This window comes from Miniopterus schreibersii (assembly GCF_964146895.1).
Source record: "Miniopterus schreibersii genome assembly, chromosome: 5".
NCBI lineage: Eukaryota > Metazoa > Chordata > Mammalia > Chiroptera > Miniopteridae > Miniopterus > Miniopterus schreibersii.
This window is the reverse complement of record NC_138106.1, coordinates 88,463,549-88,489,758: the sequence shown is the minus strand read 5'-3', so window position 1 is coordinate 88,489,758 and position 26,210 is coordinate 88,463,549. Positions and strand designations below refer to the sequence as shown.

At 49.0% G+C, this 26,210-nt stretch overlaps 1 protein-coding gene and 1 pseudogene across 2 annotated transcripts in view; one reads left to right on the top strand and one right to left on the bottom strand.

Annotated features, from left to right (window-relative positions):
* Positions 1–26,210, bottom strand: part of SLC9A9 (solute carrier family 9 member A9) — a 485,438-nt gene that overhangs the window by 109,928 nt on the left and 349,300 nt on the right. The window contains exon 13 of the mRNA XM_081137930.1: positions 1,188–1,236. Coding sequence (XP_080994056.1) covers positions 1,188–1,236 — 49 coding nt within the window. The remainder of the gene's footprint in view (positions 1–1,187; positions 1,237–26,210) is intronic.
* On the top strand, positions 11,812–12,490 carry LOC308557423 (adenylate kinase 2, mitochondrial pseudogene; annotated as a pseudogene). The gene has a single exon. The product of its transcript is annotated as an adenylate kinase 2, mitochondrial pseudogene (transcript).

The following is a 26,210-nucleotide window of genomic DNA, read 5'->3' as shown; positions in this document are numbered from 1 at the left end:
GCCCGAGGCCCAGGGTGCGGGCGCCATGCTGCTCGTGCCCACCGGTGCACGGGGACGGCCCCGTCCTGAGGGCACCGCACTGCCCGAGGCCCAGGGTGCGGGCGCCATGCTGCTCGTGCCCACCGGTGTGCGGGGACGGGCCCCGTCCTGAGGGCACCACACTGCCCGAGGCCCAGGGTGTGGGCGCTGCTCTGCTCGGGCCTGCAGTTGGGTGTGTTTCCTGGACAAAGAAGTGCCCAGAAACAGCACCGGCCTGGCCTGGGACACATATGACAACATATTAACGCACCCGTGAGCTGGACCATCACTAATGTCACCTTCTGTGGAGCACCGGCTCCTTCCGTCTTTCTGTCTATGTGACCCGAAGGCAGCGGTGCTGGGCAGCAGAGCCCCGACGGTGCTCTACGGAAAGCCATCAAGTAAGAGAGGGTCCCCTTCAGGCTCTGATGTGATCATACACAATTCTTTACGCCACATCACTTATTCACTATGCTAGTCGATCATGTCCACTACTTGCAACTTCAGCAAAAGGTGTAACATTCCCACACAGATGTTCAAAGATGATAAGGCAAAGCTGCAGTGACAGATTCTACCTGATGTCAGGTTCAAATCCAGAGCTCGCAGGATACACTTCCCTTTCTGGAGGGAAAACAGACTGTTCTGAAAAATTTTCCCTAAGGATATTCAGGTCTCTGCAGATAACAGTTGCTTAGCTAAGTGAGGAACGGCTCACTTAGACAGTTCTGCTGTGCTTTTGCAAACTTTCAATGTTTCTGTACACCTAGACCTAACGAATAAGTCACGCAACAGAAACACGTCCGTGGGTTGGAGGCCCGACATGCATTGGACACGCACTGCGTAAGCTTCACCGAGATTACTTAGCTAGCAAGCTGCTGAGCGGGGATTGGAACTCCAGCGAGAGCCATGTTCTTGCTCCTGCAGTTCCCAGGCTTCCTGCTGCCACACAGGGCACAGGTCTATGTGAGGAGGTCTAAACACTCCAGAGGTTACACAGAGGTTACTGACTCTCTGAATCCCTGTGGATTTTATAGTCATCTGATTAGTTTTATCTGCAGAAGCAGCTTCCTCTAGAACAGCCTCCTGGCCACATGCGGGACAAGCATGGAACATTCCATGGAACAGAACATTCTTATCTCTAGGGTCTATGCACAGTTTCGTTGACTTGCCTGGTGTGAGGGGTCTTCCTTCAGGTCTTCATCCAGGTCCACACCAACTCTGTTAAAGAAAACAGAAAACTGGTAACGGCCCTGCTGAGGTCATGTGTGTCAGATGACCTGACCCAAACACAACACAAAGCAGAGGAAAGGTTTGGCAGGAAACCACCCTACCTCTCCCAGAATCTAAAGAACTTCACATAGACCTATGGCAAACGAGATCTGCACAACTGGAGCACCAGACTGCTCCTTGCTGTTATCTTTCCCAGCAAGAGCAGGCCTGAAAACCTGGGAGAGGAGCCCTCAGGAAAAGTACCCCTGCAGCCCCCAAAACAGGGATCCTGGAGGGAGGGCTGCCTGCTGCCCCTGCCGGACTCACTGACCAAACTGCTCTGGGAATGTCGGGCCCAGGCTGCAGCAGGCTTCCCAAGGCACAAAAACCTGATCCTTGGTCCAGAAGCCCACAGAAGCCGCCAGTGGGGAGGACCCAGGTGTGTGGGACCTGAAGCAAATAATTTGGGAAGGGGAGTTTTTATGAAAATGGCTTTAGAAAATAAATTACCAAAAGTCACACACTTTTAAAATCTGGCAAATGCAAAAGATATCTCAAAATCCAGGAAACATATAAAACAGTCTAATTAGTTAACTGCCTGATGCACCCCTAAAATAAGTTTCAGTTAAAGTATGTTTTCAAGTTTTGCCTGCATACTTTGAAACTCTGTATATGATAATAATTTTGTATTAGAGAGAACAGGAAGATAGAGCAGCCTTCCCTCTAGCCAGACTGATCAAATGATCGAGAGCTGGAAGGCATCACAGCCTGCCTGTTCACACAGACACGCCCGTGTGCAGTGCTGCTCACAGACTCGCCCGTGTGCAGTGCTGCCCACACAGACTGGCCCGTGTGCAGTGCTGCTCACAGACTCGCCCGTGTGCAGTGCTGCTACAGGTATGTGCCCTGCAAAGACAGTTTCTGATAAACTTCATTTCATGCAACTCTGAGAGACAATTCTCGGTGCATATGTTGCACCACTGAATACACTGCCTACAGACCTCTGAGGCCAGGTATACAGAACATGCGTGTTTGATTCAGCCCAGGCGCTGTTCCTGGAAGCTGCACCTGCATCGGGTGACTGGCAGTAACGTGCTTTGCACAGAAGTGACTGTGGGCACACAGTCTTATCCCGCTAAAGGCAAACTAAATGTGTTCCCAGTTCAGCTTCCCTGAGGGGACCCCCCCACATGCCCACAACCTCTCCAGGCCCTCTGACCAGAGGAGAAGTCTGGTGGGGGGAATCCTGATGGAGAGAAGTCTCATGGACAGAAATAGCACTTGACCCCAACTGTGGCTAAACTATATTTCTTTCACAAATCTTACAAAAACATAGGACCTGGGAACACAATGCTGGGCTCTTCCCAGGCTCTTGGAAGGGCCAGGGCGAGTACCGGGCCCTGGAGCTTAAACGTCCTCCGCCCGGAGGGGCCTTGGCTGTGGTGGGCTGGGTGGGGCAGGCGGGGTGGGGCGGGCAGCTCAGGCCCTCAGCTGGCAAGCTGCGCCAAAGCCTGTCCTGTGAGCACCACAGTTCCAGGGCTGTGGAGTCTTTCCTTCGGCTGGGGCCCTGTAAACACAGGGCACCTTGCAGTCCCTCCTCCAGGTGGGAGCCAGCAGCCAGAGGTGGGAAAGCAGCCACAGTGGACAGGCAGCCACGACACACCTCTGATTCCTGAAAAATGAGTGTCCTCGGGGTGTGGAGAGCCCTGCCTCTAACCCGGGTGAAACGAGCAGCTCTTTATTTTACTCTGAACGTTTGGCCTTCAGGGGACTAGGAAGGGCCCCTGGGGCTGACTAACCTGATCCTCTTGGAGTAGACAGACTATTTGATCTAGTTCATTGTCGTTGGAGGGAGAGAGGGAAGGGAAGGGGGTAGGGAGGAGAAAGGAGAGCAGAGAAAGAAAGGGGGGGCAAGGATGGGAGGGCAGTGGAGAGAGAAGGTGGGGAGGGCAGGCGGTGGTGAAGGGACGGGAGGTGAACAGAGGTGAGAGGGGAGGGAAGGCGGAAGGGTGGAGGAGAGTGGAGGGGAGTTAAGGTCTAGCCCCCCAAGACGGGTCCAGGCAGTGACCTTGGGGTGCTATTGGTCCGAGTCCAACTCTATGAAGGTGGGGCCCAAGCTGGAGGCCCCCCAGCGCCCTCTCTCATGGGCTGGCCCACCTTAGCCCCTCTGGTGGGTCTGAGCTCTGGCTCATGCCGGGAGTTCCCAGGAGCCTTTAGTGCTGGGGAAGCCTAGGTCCCCACCCCCGGGCCACCTGGCCCCCAGGTGGGCTGGACTAACAAGGGTCCTGAAGTTCCCACTGCCGCATCTGTTTCCAGCCTTTTTCTAGTGCTCTGTCTAGAAAAGTGGAGAGCAGAAATCAAAGTTCACGGGACACCAACATGTAAAGCTTGCGGCAGTGTGTCCTGAGGTTCCCCACTAAGGTCCCGCTTTCCTCTCGGCAGCAGTTAAAGCAGACCTTGCACGACGCAGTCATTCCAACAGCCAGCCGCAGCTGAGGAACACGGCGCGGGTTACGCTTTCGTTTCACGTGGGGCGTGGGGACAGCATCTCTGAGTGAGGCGCAGGACAGGCCTCTTCCTCCCCCCACGCACAGGCCAGCGCTGCTCCCGGCCCAGGGCCAGGGCCCGGCCTGGCTGGAGGAAAGAGCAGCTCTGTGGGAGCTTTGTCCCTCCTGCGGAGGCCAGGCCGAACCACAGACGGGCCCACGCCCTCACAAGGCACACAGTTTGGCTTAATTAGAAGGATTTTAAAAACTCACTGCAATTTAAGTGCTGTGAAGCAGAGGCACATGGAATGACGCCTCTTTCACTTGCAAGTTTAGCTCCTTTGGATAAAAGTTGTGCTAATGATTCCCTTGCTCTTGCCCCTCAGAGCGGGACTGGGGCATGGGGGTCTTCCTGGAGCACCGGGCAGCCCGGGCCCACTGGCCAGCTCCGCTGTGCCGCAGGGATCTCCCAGAGGCCCATGGCTTCTCTACGCCCACTCAGTGGGCCCTGGCTACCAACCTTTTCTAAACTCTCCTATCTGCCGGTAGCTTGCCTTGTCTTCTGCCTGTGACAGCAGTGTTAACATGTTGTGCCTGGCCCCTTCAGCGAGTATGGGACAATCCCCTGATGGTCAAATGTAACACATCTTCCCTTGCAGGTTCATAGCACATACAAACACCCATAACAAGTAACAAAGTCCCCGCATACTGAGGGATCACAATGAATCAGCTGGTCCCTGCCCACCCGGCACAGCCTCAGATCAACTCCCCCAGCTCTGAGGACTGTTCTCGGCCACTTCTCCCTGGCGGTGTGTGGACTGGTATCAGCAGGCCGGGCACGTCCCCCAGTGTCCCCAGGGTTCAGCGAGCATGCCAGCTGCGCCTGTTTCTCCTGCTCTCCTGTCTAAGAAAGCAGGTCCAACGTGACCGTGACATGCTTTTAGGGTTAACCTTGAAACCATTCACTTTCACACATAAAGCTCATTTACGCACTACGGGTTCTTGAGAGATTATTAAAGACACGGCGCCACCCCGGCCGGTGGTGCCACGTGTGCATAGCAGCTCCCAGGGGGGACCACCCCCATATGAGATGTTCGGTCTCCTAGGTGATGCCCAGGGCTCTTCAGCACCTCCAGCAGCTCTAGGCTACCCTTTCGGCTGGTGAATCTGAGCACAGTGCTACAGGGCTGGTGACTGGACCTGTCCTTGCTCTGGGCCTCAGTGCCTCTGAGTCCTGGCCCTGCTGGGATCTGCCAGTGCCTCTCCATCGACTGAACCCCTCCCTCCAAACTACAGCTGCTTTCTCCACTACTGCCCTTCCCCTGCTGACCACTACTGTGGACCGTTCATCGTGTTACCCAAGTTCAGATCCCCATCACGTAAGTTTTCACGGGCTTGGACTGCTGGTGGCTCAATACCTTCCACTCTCTTCTCTGCTCCTGCACCAAGCCCCTCCTGAGGCCCCTGTGCTCACCCCGGTCTGGCTGTGATAGCCCTGGTCCACCCTGTGTTCACCTCTCCAGCTGTGCCCAGCTGTGCAGGGCAGGCCACTGCTCTGCATGGAATCTGCCCCAATGGGAGTCCCAGGACTCAGGACCTGTGGCAGCTGGTGAGGGTCAGTGACGTCCAGCTGTGAAGTCTCCCATTGGTGTGAGTGCACCACTTGTGCCTTGGTTTCCTCGTTAGCACAAGGGGCCCAAAAAGAGAACCTGCTTCAAGGGCTGCAGTGAGGAGTAAATTAGAAAATCCTTGTAGTGGTTGGCTTAGGATCCAGTACCTAGTAAGCTCTCAACAAGTGTTAGCAGCTATTGTTGATGTTATTATTTTTATTCAGATCAGTATTTTCTTTAATTAGTGGGGCCAGAGCTGAGTCCTGCCATGCTTACTCCTGACTCATTTCAGAGAAAAGCCTTCTTAGTGCCCAGTTCTGTGCTGGAGCTCTCAAATGTACAGCAACCTACCGGGGTGCCATAGGGAGCAGCCAGTGCAGGGCAGGGATTTCTGCTTTTACAGTAAAACCGCACATCTATTTAAGGAGGCCAAGCTTCCCAGATACAAAAATATTTACAGTTTACTGTGGTTTCAGGAGGTGAGAGGGAAACAAAGGAGAGGAAGGTGTCTGAAGAGCAAGGAGAAGGGAGGGAAAGGGCGACCTGAGCAGGAGAAGCAGCAGAGAGCAGAAAGTGAGAAGGAAGCAGGGACCAGGAGCAGGCCCTGGGCAAGTGGCCTTGCAGGTGGGTGCCGCCCAGAAGCGGGAAGGCTGGGGTGAGGGGATGACACCCCCATAGAGAAAATTTCTCCAACACAGAGACGTGAAGAATCAGGAAGGATTAAAAAGCGATGGAAAAGGCTGGTTAAAACTGTACAGGGTGCTTTGCATTCTTGGTGCGCCTTCTAATTTAAGCGAGTCCAGCACCGCCTCCGTGGTGTCCAAACGGAAACAAAAGTGAGCTTTGGGAATTCCCAGCTGTGCCCCCCAAACCCCACTCCCCTTCCTTATTTTCCAGGGGCATTAGCTGCATTGTTACGACAGAACACGACTCTGCAGCATGGTGCACCCCTTCCTACCAAACCTCCATCCTTTGGAGTTTTATTAGACGTATTAAACTCTCAGGATGCTCCCGTAGCCGACCTTAGCCAAAAAGCATGTTCCAAAGTTGGGTCTTTGTTTTAGAGAGAAAGCAAGATAAGTAACTAACAAAGTGCTCACTTTTCCCCTAAGGCCAACAGACTCCCTTCTGAAATTACCACTCAGCACCTCTGAACAGCTGTGAAATCTTACTAGGGCTCAGTCTCCTGCAAGTTCCAATCCTCTCAGGCGAAGCTGTGGTTCTTCTCAGCTCCCTGCTGACAGATGCCGGGTGGTGAGGGGGAGAAGCCAACCGTATTTAATGGCTAGGTGTAAAAAATGACATTGCCAGTTAGGAAGAGTGACTGGATGTGAGGCGCATAAATACGCAGGGCAGCGGAGGCGTCTGAAAGATCACGGAGGTTTGAGGACCACAGTTCAGCCATGAGGACATCAGTGTCAAAATCTGGTCTTCACCCCACCCCACCCTACATTATTTGAATCAATATTAGTGAAGCTGTGCATGACCAATGTTAAATTTGTTTTGTAGAAATAAGAAAATGAACTACAGTAAGTGGGAAAACTCAACTTAATTCACATCCCTATTTCCGTGCGGAAGAGCAGTTACAGGGTGGGACCACGGAGCCAGACTGCGTGGGCTTCAGTCTCACTTCTACCATTTACTACATTGAGACTTAATCTCCTTAAATCTCAGTTTTTTCAACTATAAATGGGAATAAACATGCACCCACATTATGGGTTATCATGAGGGTGAAATGAGTTAATACGCATATTGTATTCTATGTATTTCTATGTACTACATGTACATGCAAAGTATTGGCTGCCACTTAGGAAGCACTCATGAAATATGCCCTTGTTGTTTGAGAGAGAAATTGACATACCCCAAATTAAGTGGTAAATACAATACAGGTTAAAGCCAAGAGTACATTTCCTATAAATGAGAGGCACTGGAGTATAAATGTCAATGACAAGATCTAACGGGAAGACAGACATTGAAAACAAAAACTATGGTGTAGTAGATAAGCACTGTGCATAGCGTTATCTGAATGCACCAGCAGAGTCCAACTAGGGGGATTGTGGGGGGCGGGCGCACCTCACAGAGACCAACCAGGAGGGCCATGGGGGTGCGCACATCTCACAGGGCCCTACCAGGACTGTGGGGGGCAGGCACATCTCACAGAGCCCCACCAGGAGGACTGTGGGGGGTGCGCACATCTCACAGGGTCCTACCAGGACTGTGGGGGGCAGGCACATCTCACAGAGCCCCACCAGGAGGACTGTGGGGGGTGCGCACATCTCACAGGGTCCTACCAGGACTGTGGGGGGCAGGCACATCTCACAGAGCCCCACCTGGAGGACTGTGGGGGGCGGGCACATCTCACAGAGACGCTGGGCATTGAAGAGGGAGTGAAGTGTACGTCCCTGGCAGTAAGCTTTGATTGCTGAGGCACCCATGTCAAGAGACATTCATCTTGAATAAACATGTGAACAGCTCCGCTACGCAGCTACTAGCAACACAACCCGAGAAGGAAACCGGCTGCGCTCACTCATCAACGTCCCTTTCTGGAAAGCCCTGGGTAACCTAGGGACGTGATGCTTGATCACCTGGCTAAGTGACCTTATGCTTGAAGGAAAACCTGGGCACCCCACCCTCGGACACTGCTACAGGCGGAGCCCCAGGTTCCCACGTTTGCTCCCCCTCATTCTCCCTTGTTCTCCACGTTCTCTTTCTGGCGGTCATGTTCCTGCGCCCTTGCCCCTTGCCGCTCGGCCCTCGCCCTTGGGCCTGCTGATTCACATTTATGTGTGGCCTGAGGCTTGCCGAGTACCCTTCAGAATATGGAAGTAATAATAAATCTTGTTCCTTGAAGTTCCCTGGTGGTTTTTGCCAGAGTGCCTCCTGCAATCATGAGCAGCACAGGGCTGGTCCAGCCACAGCACTGGCCCTGCAGGATGTCCGTGGGGCGCCTTAGGAGGGACACAGCTGGGCGAGTGCCTCTTGATGGAGGCCCTCCAGGCTGCACAGCATGAGCAAAGGCACAGGAGTTTAAAAGAGCAAAGCAGGTCCAGACGCGGTGAACAGGTCTGCAGGGGTCACATGGAAGTGGGCAGAGTCCCTTTGGGTGAGGTCAGAAAGCCACCTGAGTCCAAATAATGATCGATCTCGAAGGTTACGCTCAGGAAGTTTCCGTTTTGCTGCTTTCCTCGGCAGTAGGGGGTGGGACGATTAGATTTATGTTCAGGAAAATCTCAGGGGGCGTCCACTTTGCTACTGAGAAGCTGCAGGCATGGAAGTCCTGTAGGAGGCTCTGCAATGAGTCCGCTGGGCCTGGGAGGTGTGTGGAGCATGGTGCTGCTGGTACGTGAAGGCTGCACTGAGTGGAGAGGAAAGAACTGAGACGTTTCTGAGTTTCGACTCAGGACCTGAGTGGTATGTCCCTGCCATTAACCATGTGAGGGGCGGAGGAGTGTCTGTGTGGGAATGTCCCTGTTAGAGAGGCGGACCTGGGGATCAGCGGGTCCTGAGCACTTACACTGTGAGTGAAGTGAGGTCACAGCTTTATTCTCATCAACTCCAGAAAAATGCACCCCCCCCCCCCCCCCCTTTAAAAGCTTTGGCCATTTGCTTGTCTGAAGTGGAGGCTGAGACCCAACAGTAAAGGCCAAGGAATATGGCAGAAGTAACGGGTGTTTCACGGCCCACATCAGTGGCTGGGAGTGCTCCTAGAGGCTGGAGGAGGGTTGCCAGGTTCAGTATTTGAAGAATTTGGACTCTCACTTGAGAAGGTTAGGAAGAGGCTGGTGGAAGAGATTCGCAGGGGAGTAACCTGCCACACCCTTGGAGGGGGTGAGCGTTTTCCGGACGAAGGCTGTGGCACTAGATGCAGACAACTCCGGCTGGGTTAATGTGCACTCGGTGGCGCAGCCCCCAGGGGAGTCGCTCAGCTGTAGTCAACGCAGGCTCAGCGCAGGCTCAGCGCAGGCTCAGCGCAGCCCGGCGCGTGGCTGCCTTTAAGCAGAGGATGGAGAGACACAGAGGCGCTGCGGCAACAAGGCCCTGGGGTCACATTCCCTCTAGAACACTGGTTTAGAGCAAAAGGTTAATCTCAAAGGCAGCTCTGGTTTGAGTTCCAGGCTGACATATCTGCCAACGAGGTGAAGGGAGGCCCCTCACTTGGGTGCTTGACGCTGTGATCTGACTGCGAGCTCCCCTGGGAGGCACGGTCGCCCGCCGAGCTGCCGGGGCAGAGCTGCCTGCGCCTCCCTGTGCATCTGTGGTCTGCTGGGTGCTCTGCTGGGTCACGCTCCCCCCACACTTGTCTGAATACCCAATTGAAAACAGCTGGATCTAGGGTTCGTGGGACATTGCCGGTGTCCTGAGGATGCCCACATGACGTCTGCTCCTCTCCTAGAGATTACAGATGTGAAGAGTCTCTGTGGGTCACTGTCAGGCTGATCAGAGTGAAGAAAGCCCTGATCTGTCTTTAGCTCTTTGCTGACAGTCACTGAAAACATTAGGTCGCAGTGGCCAGGAGGCAGATAGCAAAATCACTAGGGTTAGACACCCTGACCAGCTGACCCACCATTTACTGTGTGACTCTCGGCACGAAGCCGTGCCTCACTTTCCTTTCCCATAAAGCAAAAGGTGAGCAGTAACTACTTTGTGGGGTGGTTCTGCGGTGGTGCACGTAAGGCTGGCAGGGCCCCGGAGCGCGCTCAGAGGCTGTGGCTGCTGTTCTTGCCGTGGGGGTGATGTTTGGCCTGTGCAACTTCGGGCTTTGGGTAGGATTTAGCTGTGAGCACCCCTAGTGTGAGCCACGTTTCACCCTTCCTCACCTCATCTTAAAGCCTTCGGCTCTGAGGGCTCACCCACAGTGCAAAGACTGAGGAGCAGGTGCTCCGGATGTGACGAGGAGCCGCAGGGACAGTGTGTACCATGTCTGACAGCTTAGTACACTGGGAACATATAACTACACTGAAAACATCACGTTCTTTTAAAAAGAAACACTAATAAGCAAGTTCATGTCGCAGACATACATCCTGTTCTTTCGCTTTGGCAAAGCTTCCCCTGGGCTTGGAGCTCTTCATTCCACCAAGACATAGGCTGACGTCAAGCTGATATGAGCGTCAGTCAGAACCTGCATGGAGACGGAGCGTGCAGACTGGTCCCTGACCCAAGCTGCAGGCACATGGATGCTCTTCAGTGGAGATGGATGCAATAGCTTATCAAGCACCTGGCTTCACTAAGGCTTCACTCTGGGGTCCTGCCCGGGTGATTAGGGTCCATCAGAGCCAAGTGCACACCTGGAGAGGCTTTCCTGTAAGTGTAATCCACTTGTCTAAACCCACTTGTCTAAATTCTGCCCAGCCGGGCGTGGCTCAGCGGTTGAGCACTGACCTGGGATCCAGGCGATCGGGGTTCGATTCCCTGTCAGGGCACATGCCTGGGTTGTGGGCTCGATCAATGACTCTCTCATCATTGATGTTTCTATCTCTCTTTCTCCCTCTCCTTTCCTCTCTCTGAAATCAATAAAGATATATTAAAAAAATAAAAATAAAAATAAATCCACTTGTCTAAATTCTAGTGTGTTACTAGGTAAGGTGTCTTCTCAATGTCAGATGGAAGATACTGTGTGAGCAAAAGAACAGTTCAGTGCTGACTACAAGGTGGTTGCAGGAGTCTGCTTTGCATGTGGGCGTGAAACCAAAGGTGGCTGAGAACAAATCCCAGCAAGAAGCCGAAGTTGGAAACCTGGAACTACTGAGGTTACAGTCGTGTGCTGCTTGATGAAGGGGTATGTTCTGAGAAACACAGTGTTGGGAGACTTCATCCTTGTGTGAACATCGGAGAGGCATGTACACAGACCTGGGTGTTATAGCTACCTCACTCCTGGTGTATGGCACAGTCTACTGCTCCTGGCTACAAACCTTATAGGTGTTACTGTACTGAAAACGGTAGGCAACTGTGATACAATAGCAAGTGTTTGTGTATCTAAACACAGAAAAGGTTCAGTAAAATATGATGTATACGATATAAATAGTGGTGCCTCATTCAGGGCACTCACCACGACTGGAGGTGCGTGATGGACCTGCTCTGGGCGGATCAGTGAGTGAGAGGGGAGTGAAGTGAGGGCCCAGGCGTCACTGTGCACCAGGGTCCCGCAAGCCTTCCCTGCTTCCTTCCCAGAGTCAGAAATAGACAGTGCAGTTGGCAGTGCTGCTCCATGCACAGGCTGTGGGCTGTATGGGTTGGAAATATCAAGGAGACACTGGCTGGGTGAGATGGAGGTCACTGTAACAGTGACTGTCAGGAGGGAGGAGAGGTGGCCTGAGGTCAGCAGGAATTAGTAATCAGGAATCAGGAATCAGGAAGGAGAGATAAGGGACAGGGGTTGTCATGGTAACGTATTTGGCTACTGCAAGCTGCAGTGCTGGTTACCTTAAGGAACTTTTTGGAATCATAAAAACAGTAAGTGTTGGGGTGAGCAGGGAGAGGCTTTGGCAGCCATGGCTCCCAGTGTGCACAGGGCTAAACCAGCCCGGAGGTCCTAAATGCATCCAGGCTGTGCTGCTGGGCTCCCAGGCTGGCAAGGGTACCCAGACACCCAAATTGGCCCAAAACTTCTGTGTCTGCCATCTGGCTACTGGGGACATGCTGAAGGCCATGGTGGCTCTGCCTTAGAGCTGGGAATAAAGCTGAAGGTGACTATGGGTGCCGGGAAATGGGTGAGCCATGAAATGGAGTGGAGCTCACTGAGAAGAATCCAGACACTCCTCCATGCAGAAAGGCTTTTCTCTAGATGGTCCCTCGGACTGTAGGGCAGCCAAAATGTGTGATGACCTCATGGAGAAGCGGAAAGAGAAGTGTGAATCTGTCACTGAATTCCACATCCCAGACTCTCTGCTGATCCGAGAACCATAGGACGGCTGATTCTCCCCCTGAGGGCAGTTCCTACCATGAGAAGTTCAACCTCCAAAGGAGCCTATGAAAGATGATATCACTGAGGAACGTCCTGATGTTAATGAGAAAGCCTTGAAAATCCACCCAGAGGCCCACCACACTCAGACTACCCCACCAATAGAGTACTACATGCTACAGGAGACCCACACGGCCATCGACACAGCCCAGACCCCTGATGTCCTGCCTGCTAGCATCCTGGCAGCCTTCTCCAAAGCCCCATCCTAGTAACAGAGGCCAGGCGAGACTGTACCACTGCTCACCACCCCATGTGTGGCATGATCCCCTCTGTTAGGTGCTGGGCAGGGGTGGGGGTCAGGGTAAGGATGGAGAGTCAAGAGTGGCGAGGGCTCATGAGAAATACTGGAAGAGCAGCAGTGTTGTAGTGAGGCATTTCTTTTACATATAGTAGGCATCTTAACAAGGATGAGTAATTAGCTTTTTTAAGACTGATTGGAGGGTACAGGTAGAAATAGGGAAGCACCGTTTTGTTTCTGAGGAATCATGTTTTCATTTACTCTGGACTAGTGACAATACTTATTAAAGCCAGTGCCCTGAGTCCTCTCAGCTTTTATCTTAGAAGCTCACAGGTGGCAGCCCAGAAATGCAGGAAACCAAGCTGTCCTGTCTGTTCTGTAGCTTGGGACAGGAAGGGCTCGACTAGTGATGCTGGTTCCCCACACCCTGAGGTCAGGAAATCATCTCCACATTGGAAAGAGATATGGGGTGTACTCATGGAGGCAGTGGCTCAGCAAATCAAGTTTACAGGAGTCATGGGGAGGGTGGGCAAGCTGGTCATTCCCCTCCTTACTTACCACTGATCTACCAGTCTACCTGCTCTTGTGGGTGAGGCTCAGCAAGCACCCAGTGTGTGCCACAGTCCTACACTCTTGCCTTCCTTCGTCCATGATGTGTGAAGGGGCCCTTTAGATAAACGAGCAAGTGTCCTAGGCAACATCATCCAAAGATTGTCCTTCCTGTCCTCAATCCTGTGACTGGGATCACTCAACAGGACTGTGATGCATTTTCAATGAGGTGCCTTTCTTAACAAATGCCGCCTTGTTTGGCTCCTAAATCAATAATGTATGTACAAGTTTGCAAAGAGGGGGAGGGGCGAGGGAAGGGAGGAAGAGAATGGGGGAGGGGGAGGGGAGGAGGGGGGCTGTTAATATGGAGAGGGTGTAAAACTGAGGATTCAGTATTTTGATTTTGGAAATTTGATTTTGGTCCATTGACCCTATCTGGCATTGAATTAATGGAAAAAATCAAACTAATCTATGCTTTACACCATTACAACCCAAAAACATCTGCTAAGGATGGGGCAGGCTGTCTGCCCAATCCTTATGGAAGGTGTCTGCTCCAGTGGCAGTGGCTGGTGTTCAGGGTAGGTCTGAGGGCCACCTCAAGCAGGTCTTCACCTCGTTGCTCTTTGATGTGCTCAGGCTTCAGAGGGAAGGGCTGCATGGAAGTGTGTTCTCCTGGTACAAGGAGTGTATTCTCCCCATGAGACATAATCTACAAGTTAAGAATGGACTTTGATAATGAGGGGGAAATACATGGGACATACATTTAGGGAACCATGAGATCCCTCTATGCAATGACCCAGGAGAAAGTTGACCCAGCCTAACCCTAGAGGAACAACAAAGCCTTGCAAAATCAAGTGTGATGTTTACCTGTAGCACAACTTATGTGAAAGCTACAACTCCAATGGCTGCTTCTGAATTTTCCGTTCCCAGCTGGCTTTGCCTATTAGTAGGTTAGGTAGTCCAGAAGGCGTTTTGAGAAGGCTCCCTCCCCAAATCATGACTTCCTCTAACTTCTGATGCTTGAACTTTCTTAGCATGGGACCAAGCTCTTTATTTCCTTATGGAGAGTAAATCCTAAAGGGAAGGACTTGGGAGAGGTAACATCTGGGCTTGTATCCACAAAGGGCACAAGTGACTGGATCAGACTTATTCCTGAGAACAGAAAGAACAGAAGCCCAAGGGCAAAAGGGAACTGAGGTATTGAGAGAAGTAAGGGAAGCAGAGGGGCAAAGACAGCTGGAGGCATAATTATAACAGTAGCAGCTAACGGGTACGGAGTACTTACAAAGTGCCAGAATATGCACTAGGCAATATTTATGTATTACCTAAAGCATATGGAGATTGGGAGGAGGACCCAAAGTGAAGGATCACTGTGAAGTTATTGTAACACAGTGTATTTCAGTAGTTAAAAATAAAAAAGAAAGACTTATAGCTCATTTCTTTAAGTTAGCCATTAAAAAGCACTTGCAACTGAATTCTGTAATAATTTTGCACCAGTAAATCTGTTGCTTCTGGCTATCCATCACCAGTTGGTACAGAATTATTAACCATGTGCACCTAAAACATGAAAAAATATCCAAAGATTATTTCACCAACAGTTAATAAATCACTAATATTGAAATTAAAACAGCCCTGGGATAAATAATGGTTGTCAAAACCATTAGTTAAGCCCAGAATTCAAAGTAGATTATAGTCCATAATCTCTACGAACTAACAACAAAAATCTAATTCTTCTTTGGGGTGATTAACACTTTGTAAAACCATGAAGTGTTATTAATAATGAATACCCATATTTGTGAAATACATATATTTACTTTTTAATTAAAATATTCCTTCCTTATTCCCAGAAGGGAGTTAAGTCAGAAATATCAGTCCTAATTATCTTCCTTTTTGCTAAAAATGAATAAATATCTTAATTTCAAAAAAGAAATGGACAGGAAGAGAAAATGGGCAAGGTAGGAAGCTGCTACTGATTGACTCATCAAAAGAGAAGAAATAATTTTAATTTCTTGCTGAGAGGGATTAAACTAGAAAAACAATGTTTTTTCTCTGGCCAGTCCAGCTGCCATTAATGATGGGACTGAGGTAAAATGTTTGCAGGCAGGACTATATTAAAATAAAGTTAAATGTTTAAACTCTAAAAAGCAAAATTCTTCATAGTTAATGCTAGAATTACATTAAAAACTGTACTCTGACTTTGGAATCAAAGGGTTAGACTCAGGGATGTGAGCTGAGAATGAAGGAAATGCCTTTGGGAAGAAGTTGTCTCAGAACATGAGAAAGAGGAGAGGAGTGGAGTTTGCCATAAAACAGGACGACACCCAGCATGGGGACAGGACCACCATCAGTTCTGTAGGAAATTAAATAATGAGGGTTGAGTGAATGCTCATGGCTCATGCAACATTCAGGCTTTTTCAGTCTCCCATGATGACAGCTCAAACAATTGTTGTACAAGGACTGATAGTTTCCTGACATCACACTGCAAGTTCTAGAAGTAAGTATCAACTAGGACAGGCGAACTCTCTCATTCATTCATCCATTCATTCATGAAATGCTGGTGGAGGGCAAACCATGACCATTATTACATGACAGGTACTGTGATAGATGTGAAAGGTAGTGACATCAGAGCAATGGTGGTGTGAGAGATACCCTTGGCCTCTCCCCTTGAAATTTCAACAAATTAACCAATTATAATTCAATAAAGAATTCCCTATTCAACGCAGAGGCACGCCTGAGAGACCCATGCATTGAAGCATCTAAAGGTGGACAACTGGTAATAAGAGGGGAGACGAGAAGGGAGGAGAGCTCAAATAGCCCTCAGATATAGCCTTGCAGCTGGCAGCTCACTGTAAGGCTGGGAGAGGGGACGAACCTGGCAACAGCAGGTGCCTCCTTTGGCAAAGAGGAACAGAGAGCTGAGGGGCCAGTCCAGCAGGGTGAGCAGAGAACAGTAACTGAGCCAGCAGACGCCTGACAGAGCACCGGGTTCTGTCCTGAGGCTGTCCCACTGTTGGGCGGGGGTGTTTCTAATAAAGAATGGAAACACAGAGCCTTGCTGCCCACTTGGACTCCCCAAACTCTCCTCCTGTTGCCCTTGGTGTCAGGTTGAGGAATAGTGTATCTGTAAACCAAGAGCTATAGCAGTGAAACTGCTGTTTCCTCTCTGTGACTGATCCCCAAGTTTGGTGCTTGGGGCTGGACATCATGGAGGTCAGGGTTGCCATTATGGTGAGGGATAAACAAACCCCAGCCTCAAGCAGCACAGTTGTACTCTCTTACAGAAGCCGTGGAGGTCAAGACTGGGAGATGACAGAGGTAAAAAAAATCTTGCGATTCAGCGTCATCTATTGGAAAATAGTAGAAAGACTTCTTTAGAGAATGCTGCTATAGAAGAGAGGTTTATGCCTAGACAAAGGTGAGTAGCAAATGCCATGAATAACTACTGTAATGAGGATGATCAAAAAGAAAATGAAAAATCCCCAGAAAGCAAGCTGGAACACATGAAAATATGTGATATAAACGACAAAGGTTTCAAAATTGCAGTTCTGAAAATACTCAATGAGATGTGAGAAAATACAGACAGGCAATTCAGTGCACTCAGAAAACACATCAATGAACAAAAGAGTACTTTACCAAAGAAATTGAAATGTTAAAAAAAGAACCAATTAGAAATCCTGGAAATGAAGCATGCAATTTAGGAGACCAGGAATGAGCTACTGAGCATAGAAAACAGAGACAACCAGATGGAGGAAAGAATTAGTGATATCAAAGATAGGAATCTAGAAATGATGCTGAAGGAAGAAGAGAGACCTGAGCATAAAGAAAAACAAAAGAACTCCATGAGAACTATCAGACTCCATCAGAAAAAGCACTATTAGAATAATAGGCATTCCAGAAGGAGAAGAAAGGAAGAAGAAACCAAACTGTCTATTCAAACAAATAGTGGATGAGAACTTCTCAAACCTATGGAAAGAACTACATCCTCGAATCCGAGAAGCAAAAATAACACCTAGTTACCTCAACCCAAAGAGGCCCTAGCCAAAGCACATTGTATTAAAACTGTCAACAATTAATGACAAAGAAAAAATTCTCAAAGTAGCCAGGAAAAAGAAGGAAGTGACCTACAAAGGAAAACCCATCAGAATTTCATCCAACTTCAAGGCAGAAACTCTACAGGCCAGAAGAGAGTGGAACCAAATATTCAAACACCTGAAAGACAGAAATTACAAGCCAAAAATAATATATACAGCAAAGTTACCCTTTAAATATGAAGGAGAAATAAAGACATTCTCAGACATACAGAAGCTGAGAGAATTTATCACCAGAAAACATGCACTGCAGGAAATACTCAAGGGACTTATTCTACCTGAAACAAAGAATGTAAGGTCACGACACTATGAGTAAGATCAACAAAACTTACAGCATAAACAGGGATAATTGTGACGACAAAAACATAAAAGGGGAGGGGGTAAAGGTCTGAACTGGCAAAGAGGAATGAACATCAGATGCACCTGAAAGAAAAAGCTATTGTATATATGAAACTTTATCTTTTATAAACCTAATCGTCACCACACTCAAAAATCCCCCAATCTAGACACATAGCTTAAAAAAAGAGGACCCAGAGGAAAGAAGTATGAAACACCACCAAACAAAAACAGCAGACAGAAGACAAAGGAAAAGAACCAATACAGGCACACAGCTACCAGAAAAGATAAAATGGCTATAGAAATTCCTCCTAACTAATAATTACCCTAAATGTAAATGATCTGAATTCACCAATATAGAGGCACAGAGCAGCAGAGTAGGTTGAAAAACAAAATCCAATCATATGCTGCCTTCAGGAGACATATCTGAGCTGCAAAGACAAAAGTAGATTCAAAGTGAAAGATGGAAAATGATTCTCCAAGCAAATAACATCCACAAAAAAGCAGGTGTAGCCATACTTACATCTGACAAAATAGATTTCAAGACAACAAAGTTAACAAGAGACTAAGATGGACACTTCATAATGATAAAGGGGACACTACATCAAGAAAACAACACTTCTCAATATATATGCACCCAACAAGGGAGCACCAAAATACATAAAGTACTCGCAGAGCTAAAGGGAGAAATAGATCAAAACACAATCATACTTGGGGATCATAATACTCAATTGATGGCTCTAGAAAGATCCAAACAGAAAATCAATAAAGAAATATTGGTGTTAAATGAAACACTAGACCAAGTGGACACAGTTGGCATTTAGAGAGCCTTTCATCTCAGAACATCAGATTATACACTCTTCTCCAGGGCACATGGAACATTCTCAAGGACAGACCATATGTTGGGCCACAGAACTAGCATCAACAAATTCTAGAAGACTGAAATTATACCAAGTATATTCTCCAACCATTCTATGGATGTTATTTGCTTGGAGAATCATTTTCCACCCTTTCACTTTGAATCTACTTTTGTCTTTGACTTGAAATTAAAAATCAACCACAAAAAGAAAGTTAAGAAGCCCACAAATACACAGAGATTAAACAATATACTATTAAAAAATGACTGGGTCAAAGAAGAAATAAAAGGTGAGATCAAAAGATATATGGAGACAAATGATAGTGACAATACAACATATCAAAACTTCTGGGATGCAGCAAAATCAGTACTAAAGGAGACGTTATATCACTATAGACCCATCTCAAGAAATAAGAGAAATCCAAAGTAAACAACCTAACATCACATCTTAAAGATCTAGAAAAAGAAGAACGAACAAAAGCAACCCAAAGTCAGAAGAAAGGAAATCATAAAAATTCTAGCAGAATGAAATAGAGAACAAAAAGACTATACAAAATTTAATAAAACAAAGAGCTGGTTCTTTGAAAAGATTAATAAAATTAACAACCCCCTGTATAGACCCACTAAGGAAAAAAGGGGAAAGTCCCATATAAACAAAATCAGAAATGAGAGAGTAGAAGTCAATACAGACAATACAAATATACAAAGGATCAAGCTAGAATATTATGAAAGACTATATGTCACCAACTTCAATAACCTAGAATAAATGAATACGTTTCTAAAAATATATAACCTTCCTAGACTAAATCATGAAGAACTGAAAAATCTAAATAGATGGATCAGCAGCAAGTAAATTGAAACAACCATCAAAACCCTCCCAAAAATAAAAGCCCAGGACCAGATGGCTTCACTAATGAATTCTACCAAACATTTAAAGATTTGAAACCTATCCTCCTCAAACTCTTCCAAAAAACTGAAGAAGAGGCAACACTTCCTAAACACATTTTATGAGGCCAATACTACCCTGATACCAAAACCTGGCAAGGATAACACAAAAAAAGAAACTACAGATCAATATCTTTGATTAATACAGATGCAAAAATCCTAAACAAAATACTAGCAAATCGAATGAACAGTACATCAGAGCTAATACATCACGATCAAGTGGGGTACATTCCAGGGACACAAGGATGGTTCAACATATGCAAATCAACCAATGTAACACAAGGATAAAAGTCATATGATCTTATCAATAGGTGCAGAAAAGGCATTTGATAAGATACAACATATATTTATGATTAAAACACTCAGTGAAATAGGCATAGAAGGAAACTACCTCATCATAATAAAGGCCATATATGATAAACCCTCAGCTAATATCATACTCAATGGTGAAAGACTGAAAGCTTTTCCTTTAAGATCAGGAACAAGACAGGGATGCCCATTCTCATCACTTTTATTCAGCATAGTGCTGGAAGTCCTAGCCAGAGCAATAAGGCAAGAGAAAGAAATAAAAGGCATCCAAATTGGGAAGGAAGAAATGAACCTGTCACTTTTTGCAGATGACATGGTTCTGTACATAGAAAACCCTACAGACTCCACCAAAAAAAAACACCTATTAGAAACAATAAGCAAGTACAGTGAAGTTGAGGATACAAAAATCCACTGCCTTCCTGTATACTAACAACAGAACTTCAGAAAAAGAAATGAAAACAATTCCTTTTCCAATTGCAATCGAAAGAATAAAATACCCAGGAATAAACTTATCAAAGAACGTGGAAGACATATATGCTGAAAACTACAAAGCATTATTAAGGGAGATTGAAAAAGACACAATGAAATGGAAAGATATTCCATGTTCATGGATTGGAAAAATCAACGTAGTTAAAATGGCCATATTACCCAAAGCAATATACAGATTTAATGCATCCCCATCAAAATACCAATGTCGCTTTTTTAAAGAAATAAAACAAGATATCACCAGACTTATATGGAATCACAAAAGACCCAGAATAGACAAAGCAATCCTGAGAAAAAAAGAATGAAACTGGAGGTATCACACTACCTGACTTCAAATTATACTACAGAGCTACACTAATCAAAACAGCATGGGATTGACACACAGATCAGTGGAATAGAATTGAGAGCCCAGATATAAAACCACATGTATATGGGAAGATAATTTTTGACCAAGGAGCCAGAAACACACAATGGAGTACAGATAGTCTCTTCAATAAATGGTGCTGGGAAAACTGGAAAGCCCCATGCAAAAGAATGAAACTGGATTACAGTTTGTCCCTATGTACAAAAATTAACTCAAAATGGATCAAAGACCTAAATGTGAGACCCAAAACAATGTTACATAGAAGAAAACACAGGTACTAAACTTATGGACCTTGGTCGTAGAGAGCATTTTATGAACTTGATCCCAAACGCAAAAATAAATGAGTGGGACTGCACCAAACTAAAAAGCTTCAGCAAAAGGAACTGACGACACAACAAACAGGCAGCCGACCAGATGGGAGATATTTGCAAGCAGTAGCTCCCACAAAGGTTTAATTTCCAAAATATATAAAGAACTCATGAAACTCAGCACCAAACAAACAACCCAATCAAAAAGTGGGCAGAGGACCTGAACAGACAACCTCTCCCAAAAAGACCTACAAACAGCCAATAGATACATGAAAAGATGCTCAACCTCACTAGCAATTAGGAGAATGCAAATCGAAACTGCAATGAGATCCCACCTCTCACCTGTTAGAGTGGCTGTTATCAGCAAGACAAGCAATAACAAGTGTTGGAGAGGCTGTGGAGAGAGGGGAACCCTCACTCTCTGCTGGGGAATGCAGACTGGGACAGACACTATGGAAAGCATTCTGACGATTCCTCAAAAAAATTAATAGAGCTACCATACCACCCAGCAATCCCTCTCCTGGGTATATATCCAAATAACTTGAAAACATGTATTCGCAAAGTTATATGCGCCCCTACGTTCACTGCAGCATTACTCACGGTGGCCAAGACATGGAGACAACCAAGTGCCCTGCGGTGGAGGCCTGGACAGAGACGTGGGAGGTGTGCACGATGGATACTACTCACCATGCGAAAGGATGGGCACTGCCATTTTCAACAACACGGATGGACCTGGAGAATGTTATGCTAAGTGAGATGTCAGGCGGAAAAAGCTAGAACCATGTGATTTCACTCTTATGTGGGATGTAAAGCTGAAACTTGTGGACACAAACAGCAGTGTGGTGGCTGCCAGAGTGAAGGGGGTGGGGGAGGTGAAGGGGGCCTGATATATGGTGACAGAAAAGGTATGACTGGGTGGTGGGCGCACAGTGCAATCTACAGACCTTGTACCATAGAAAGCCGCACCTGAAAACCTATGTGTTCATATTAACCAGTCACCGCAATAAATTTAATTAAAAAAAAAGATGTGAAAGGTGTTGTGAAGCTGGATACAGTCTCAAAGTAGTTACAGTAACCCCATCGCATCAGAGATACCATCCGTTACAAGACGCACCTCCCTTTACGTAGGTCTAAGAAGGAAGATGCTGCTAATTGTATTTCTGACACCACTGAGTGCGACACATCTTGACTTCAGAAATGTTAAGATGGGAAAAAAGGTGCAGTTGGACTCAACGACACAGCCACGTAATCAAAATCCAGTGCTCACAGCAGGGCCAGACCACGGAGCGCACCAGCTGCCCCCTTCCACGAGCGAGTTTACTCCCGCCTGCACGGTCCTCGGGGAGGGTCCGAGGAGGTGTTTTGAAGCCTGTGGACAGAGCGTTCTTCCCGCGCGCACTATGAAGCGGTCCTGGTTCCCGCTCAGTCCACGCACACGGCGCGCGCCCCTCCGCCGGGCGAGGGGGCTCCTCAAAGCCCGCGCCTACCTCGCCCCATCCTAACCCTGGGACAGCGGCCTCGCAGCTGCTCCCACCGCCCCACCCGAGACAAAACACCCCGGCGGGGCTCGCGGACAGGCCTTCCTCCCGGCTCTGGCGGCCCGCAGGCCCAGGGGCCCAGGCCACAGCGCAGACGCGGCGCCCACGGGGTGCTCCCCACGGGAGACCCGCCTTCGCGCTGCCCCTCACCTCGCCTCCAGGCCGCGCGCTGTGTGCGTGCGTGTGTGTGGAAATCTCCGTGCGTGCGTGGGCAGGAGCCTCCGTGCGTGCGTGTGTGTGGAAATCTCCGTGCGTGCGTGGGGGAGTCTCCGTGCGTGCGTGGGGAGGAGTCTCCGTGCGTGCGTGGGGGGGTCCGTGCGTGCGTGGGGAGGAGTCTCCGTGCGTGCGTGGGGATCCTCCGCGCGTGGGGAAGGAGGAAGCGGGGCTCTTTTCTTCTACCCTAACCCTAACCCTAACCCTGCGGGGGAGGGCCCCCTCCACGGCCCCATTTAACCTGTTACCTCATAACGGGCCCGTCTCCAACGCCAGGCACAGCGGGTCGGTCCAGGCCGTGGGTGCGGGTGTGGGTGCGGGTGCGGGTGCGGCCTGAGACTCTGCATTTCTGACTCGCTGGGCGACGTGGCTGCCGCCCCTGGCCACAGCCTGAGTAGCGGAGCCGAAGTCGAGGTCGCGCCTCGGGTCAGGCCCCGCAGTCGCTCGGGGTGGGCGGGGCGCCGCCTGCGTGGCTCGTCCCTCGCGCGCGGCGCTGCTCGGAGCCCCACGCGGCTGGGGAGGCCCCGCGGACCCGCTCACGCCGCGCGCCCCTGGCCTGCGGGAGCCGCGGGACCCGGGACGGCCGGGAAGGGCCCGCGCCCCGCCTCCAGGTCTGGAAGTGCCGCACCGGGGCCTCGGGAGCGTCGTCAGTGCAGTTCATCCTACGCTGACGCGAGGGGACCGGAACGCCGGCACCATGCACGGGAAGCAACCCTAGGGCGCAGGGAAGCAGCCCCGCCTGCGCGTCCCAGCCGGGCCTCAGCGGCGTCATAGGGGCCGTGCAGCCTCGGGGCAGGATCCGGGCGTCCTGCCACCGTCTCATGTGGGCTGTAATGGGCACCCCCAGCCAGGGGCGGGGGAGGGCTGCCTTTAGGAAAGAGCTGCATTGAAAGGGGGGGGGGAGAAAAAGAAAAGGGAACTCCTGCCCAGGCGAGTCTGACAGTTTCTCGCGAGTGAGGCCGGGGTTCCGGGCTCGGAGGAGCAGAGTCTCCCCGACGTCGGCGCCTTTGTTTCCCTGGAGCACGAGCTGGGCTCACGTGGGTGTGAGATGAGGCCATTACCACTCAGAGTAAAACTTTGGAGGTTTTGATTGTAAATAGTGTGATGCTCTATTTACTTTGAGTGTGACGTGGCCGACACAAAAATTGACGTGAACTTCCATGGCTGGAGTTTGCGAGAATCCTTCTTAGACTCTTAGACGCAGGTAGTGGCAGGTGGACCGAGGTGGGGTCTCGGGAGCGTAAGCATCCCTGGGAGGCTGGGACAGTGGCTCAGCCTCGCAGTCCTTTGTTGCACAAAATGCTTAATTAAAATCAGCCGCGAGCCTGCAGCGCTCCCATGTCACTCCGTTTCAACCTTCTCACCGAGGATGCTCAAATGGGCCAGGCCAGCGGGGGACTCAGCAAGTACACACCTGGCTGAAGCTACGCCTCTACGAAGGAGAAAGTCCCGCGGGCCCAGCGCGGGCGCGGGCTAGAGGGGCACCCCCGGGTGCTGCGGGCCTGGCGCTCCCTTCACCCAAGCGAGTGCTGTCACAGGCCGCCTGCTCTTCTCAGGAGGTGCGCGGGAAGGTTGGCTCGGGCGGAATTAGGAGCTTCCTCCCCCGGTTGTTTGAAAGTTATCTGAGCATGACAAGATCCTGACCTGGCGTGGCTTTCGTTTCCTGGATCTAGACCTCTCGGGGATGCGTTGCCGGGGCTCTGGGCAGCAGGGGCCGGGGAGGCGGGCGAAGAAAACGCAGGCTGAGCTGAAGTGCCCAGGTCGCACTGAATCCTCACTGAGCAGCTGCGGGGTTGTGTTTAATGGCCTTAAGGACAAGTCTCTTGAGGAACTCACTTGTTTCCCAAGTAGGGCCTTCGAGTTAAATGATGAGGTGGGGCTGAGGGGACGCCGGCTAGTTTCTCTCTGCGCCCGGCTGTGGGCTCCTTCCTCCTAGGACAGGGTGGGGAGGCCGGAGCCCTGTCTCCCTGCATAGGCGGGGCAGACATTTCAGGGATCAGCCTGTCAAGCTTACACTGTTTTGCTTGTCTGTCACCTTGATATGCCATCTGCAGCCCTGGGCTGGTGACACAGGAACCTGGGGCGGGCAGGGCACGTTCGGTCCCGACTGAGAGCAGCGCCTCACACGGTCCTTGGCCGCACAGGCACCTCAAGCTCCACCGCCCAAAGCCGAACTTCGTGTCTTTCTTCCCATTCTCCCCTCTCCATGCTCTCTTATTAATAGTGCCCCTCCCCCGGCCCAATCTCAGCTCTTCCTCTCGTTGGCTCTGCTCGCTTCCTAGCCTCCACACCACACCAGAATCCGTCCCTCCAGCACAGCCCTCAGTCCTGCCCTTTCTGCCCCCGGCCCAATCTCAGCTCTTCCTCACCTTGGCTCTGCTCGCTTCCTAGCCTCCACACCACACCAGAATCCGTCCCTCCAGCACAGCCCTCAGTCCTGCCCTTTCTGCCCCCCTGCTTCTGCGTTTTGGGCCTTCATCACTTTGCCACAGAATTATTTCCGCCCTTTATCACACGGATCACCGCCAGGATGGTCTTCTTCTGCACTTTGCTACTTTTTTCTAACTTTTTAAGTTGAATAGGTAAATTTTATTTATTTTTACTCTTCATTTACTTTAGTTTTAATATTTCTAATACACCGAAAGCATTAAAGCTGTACATTTTCCTTTGAATACAGCTGTAGCTGTGCCCTATACTCTTGGTTATGAAGTGCTTTGTTTTACCCTCTAGATAATATCACATTTTAGCTAGAACTTGCCTATTATAAAAAGGGTAATTTAAAAGAATGTTTCTTGATTTACAAGTAGTTGCCTTTTTGGTAATTGTTGATTTACAATGTCATTGATTATAGAGAACTGGGCCTATAGTATTACTTTTTCTTTTCCCTTTCAGATGAATGATATTTGGCTGCATAATGTTTTAGGACCATCATTTGTTTTTATTAACAACCCTTCTTTCTACAGATGTTACTTCAGCGTTCTTCAGATTCTGTTTCAGATGCTGAGTCAGCAGCCTCTTCTTTCCGTCAGAAGGTCTATAAGATTGTCTCCCTAGCTTTGAAATGTAGCAATTTTGCTAGAGTGTGTCCTGGGCTTTTCTTTTTCCCTCTTAATTCATCCTCTTTGGGACTCAGAGGAGCTCTTAATCTGAAGAACCAATTATCTCTTCAATTAGGGAATATTTTCTTCTGTTATTTACTTATTGCTTTCCATGCACTTGTTACTTCATATCCTCTGGCGCTCCCAGGCTCACAATTCACATCCTCTGGATTCACCTTCTGTCTCTTTTCTGGTTCCACATAGTTTCTACATTGGGGACTATTACTCTGTGATCTTGTAGAACATGAATTCTATTCTCAACAGTAAGCATTTATTTTTCAATTTGTCTACTAAATCTTTAAAATTCAGAAATATCATCCTTAGTTCCAGAAAGCCTTTTCTGTGCTCTAATTATATCTTTGTTCTAATTACTTTTATTAATGTCTTATTTCTTCCTTCCATTAGTTATACTATAAATGAAGCTACCAGCTCTGTTTGCTTAGCCTACTTTTTCCTTTCTCTCTCTGGTTACAGAGTCCCCTTAGGTGGGTTGTGATTTTTCATTGCCTGCTTATTCTGTGTGCTCTCAATACTTGTACTGGTCAGCCTGTTGGGTGTTCCATCAACAATGGCAGAGCAGGGGGCAGGAGCGGGCCAGTGT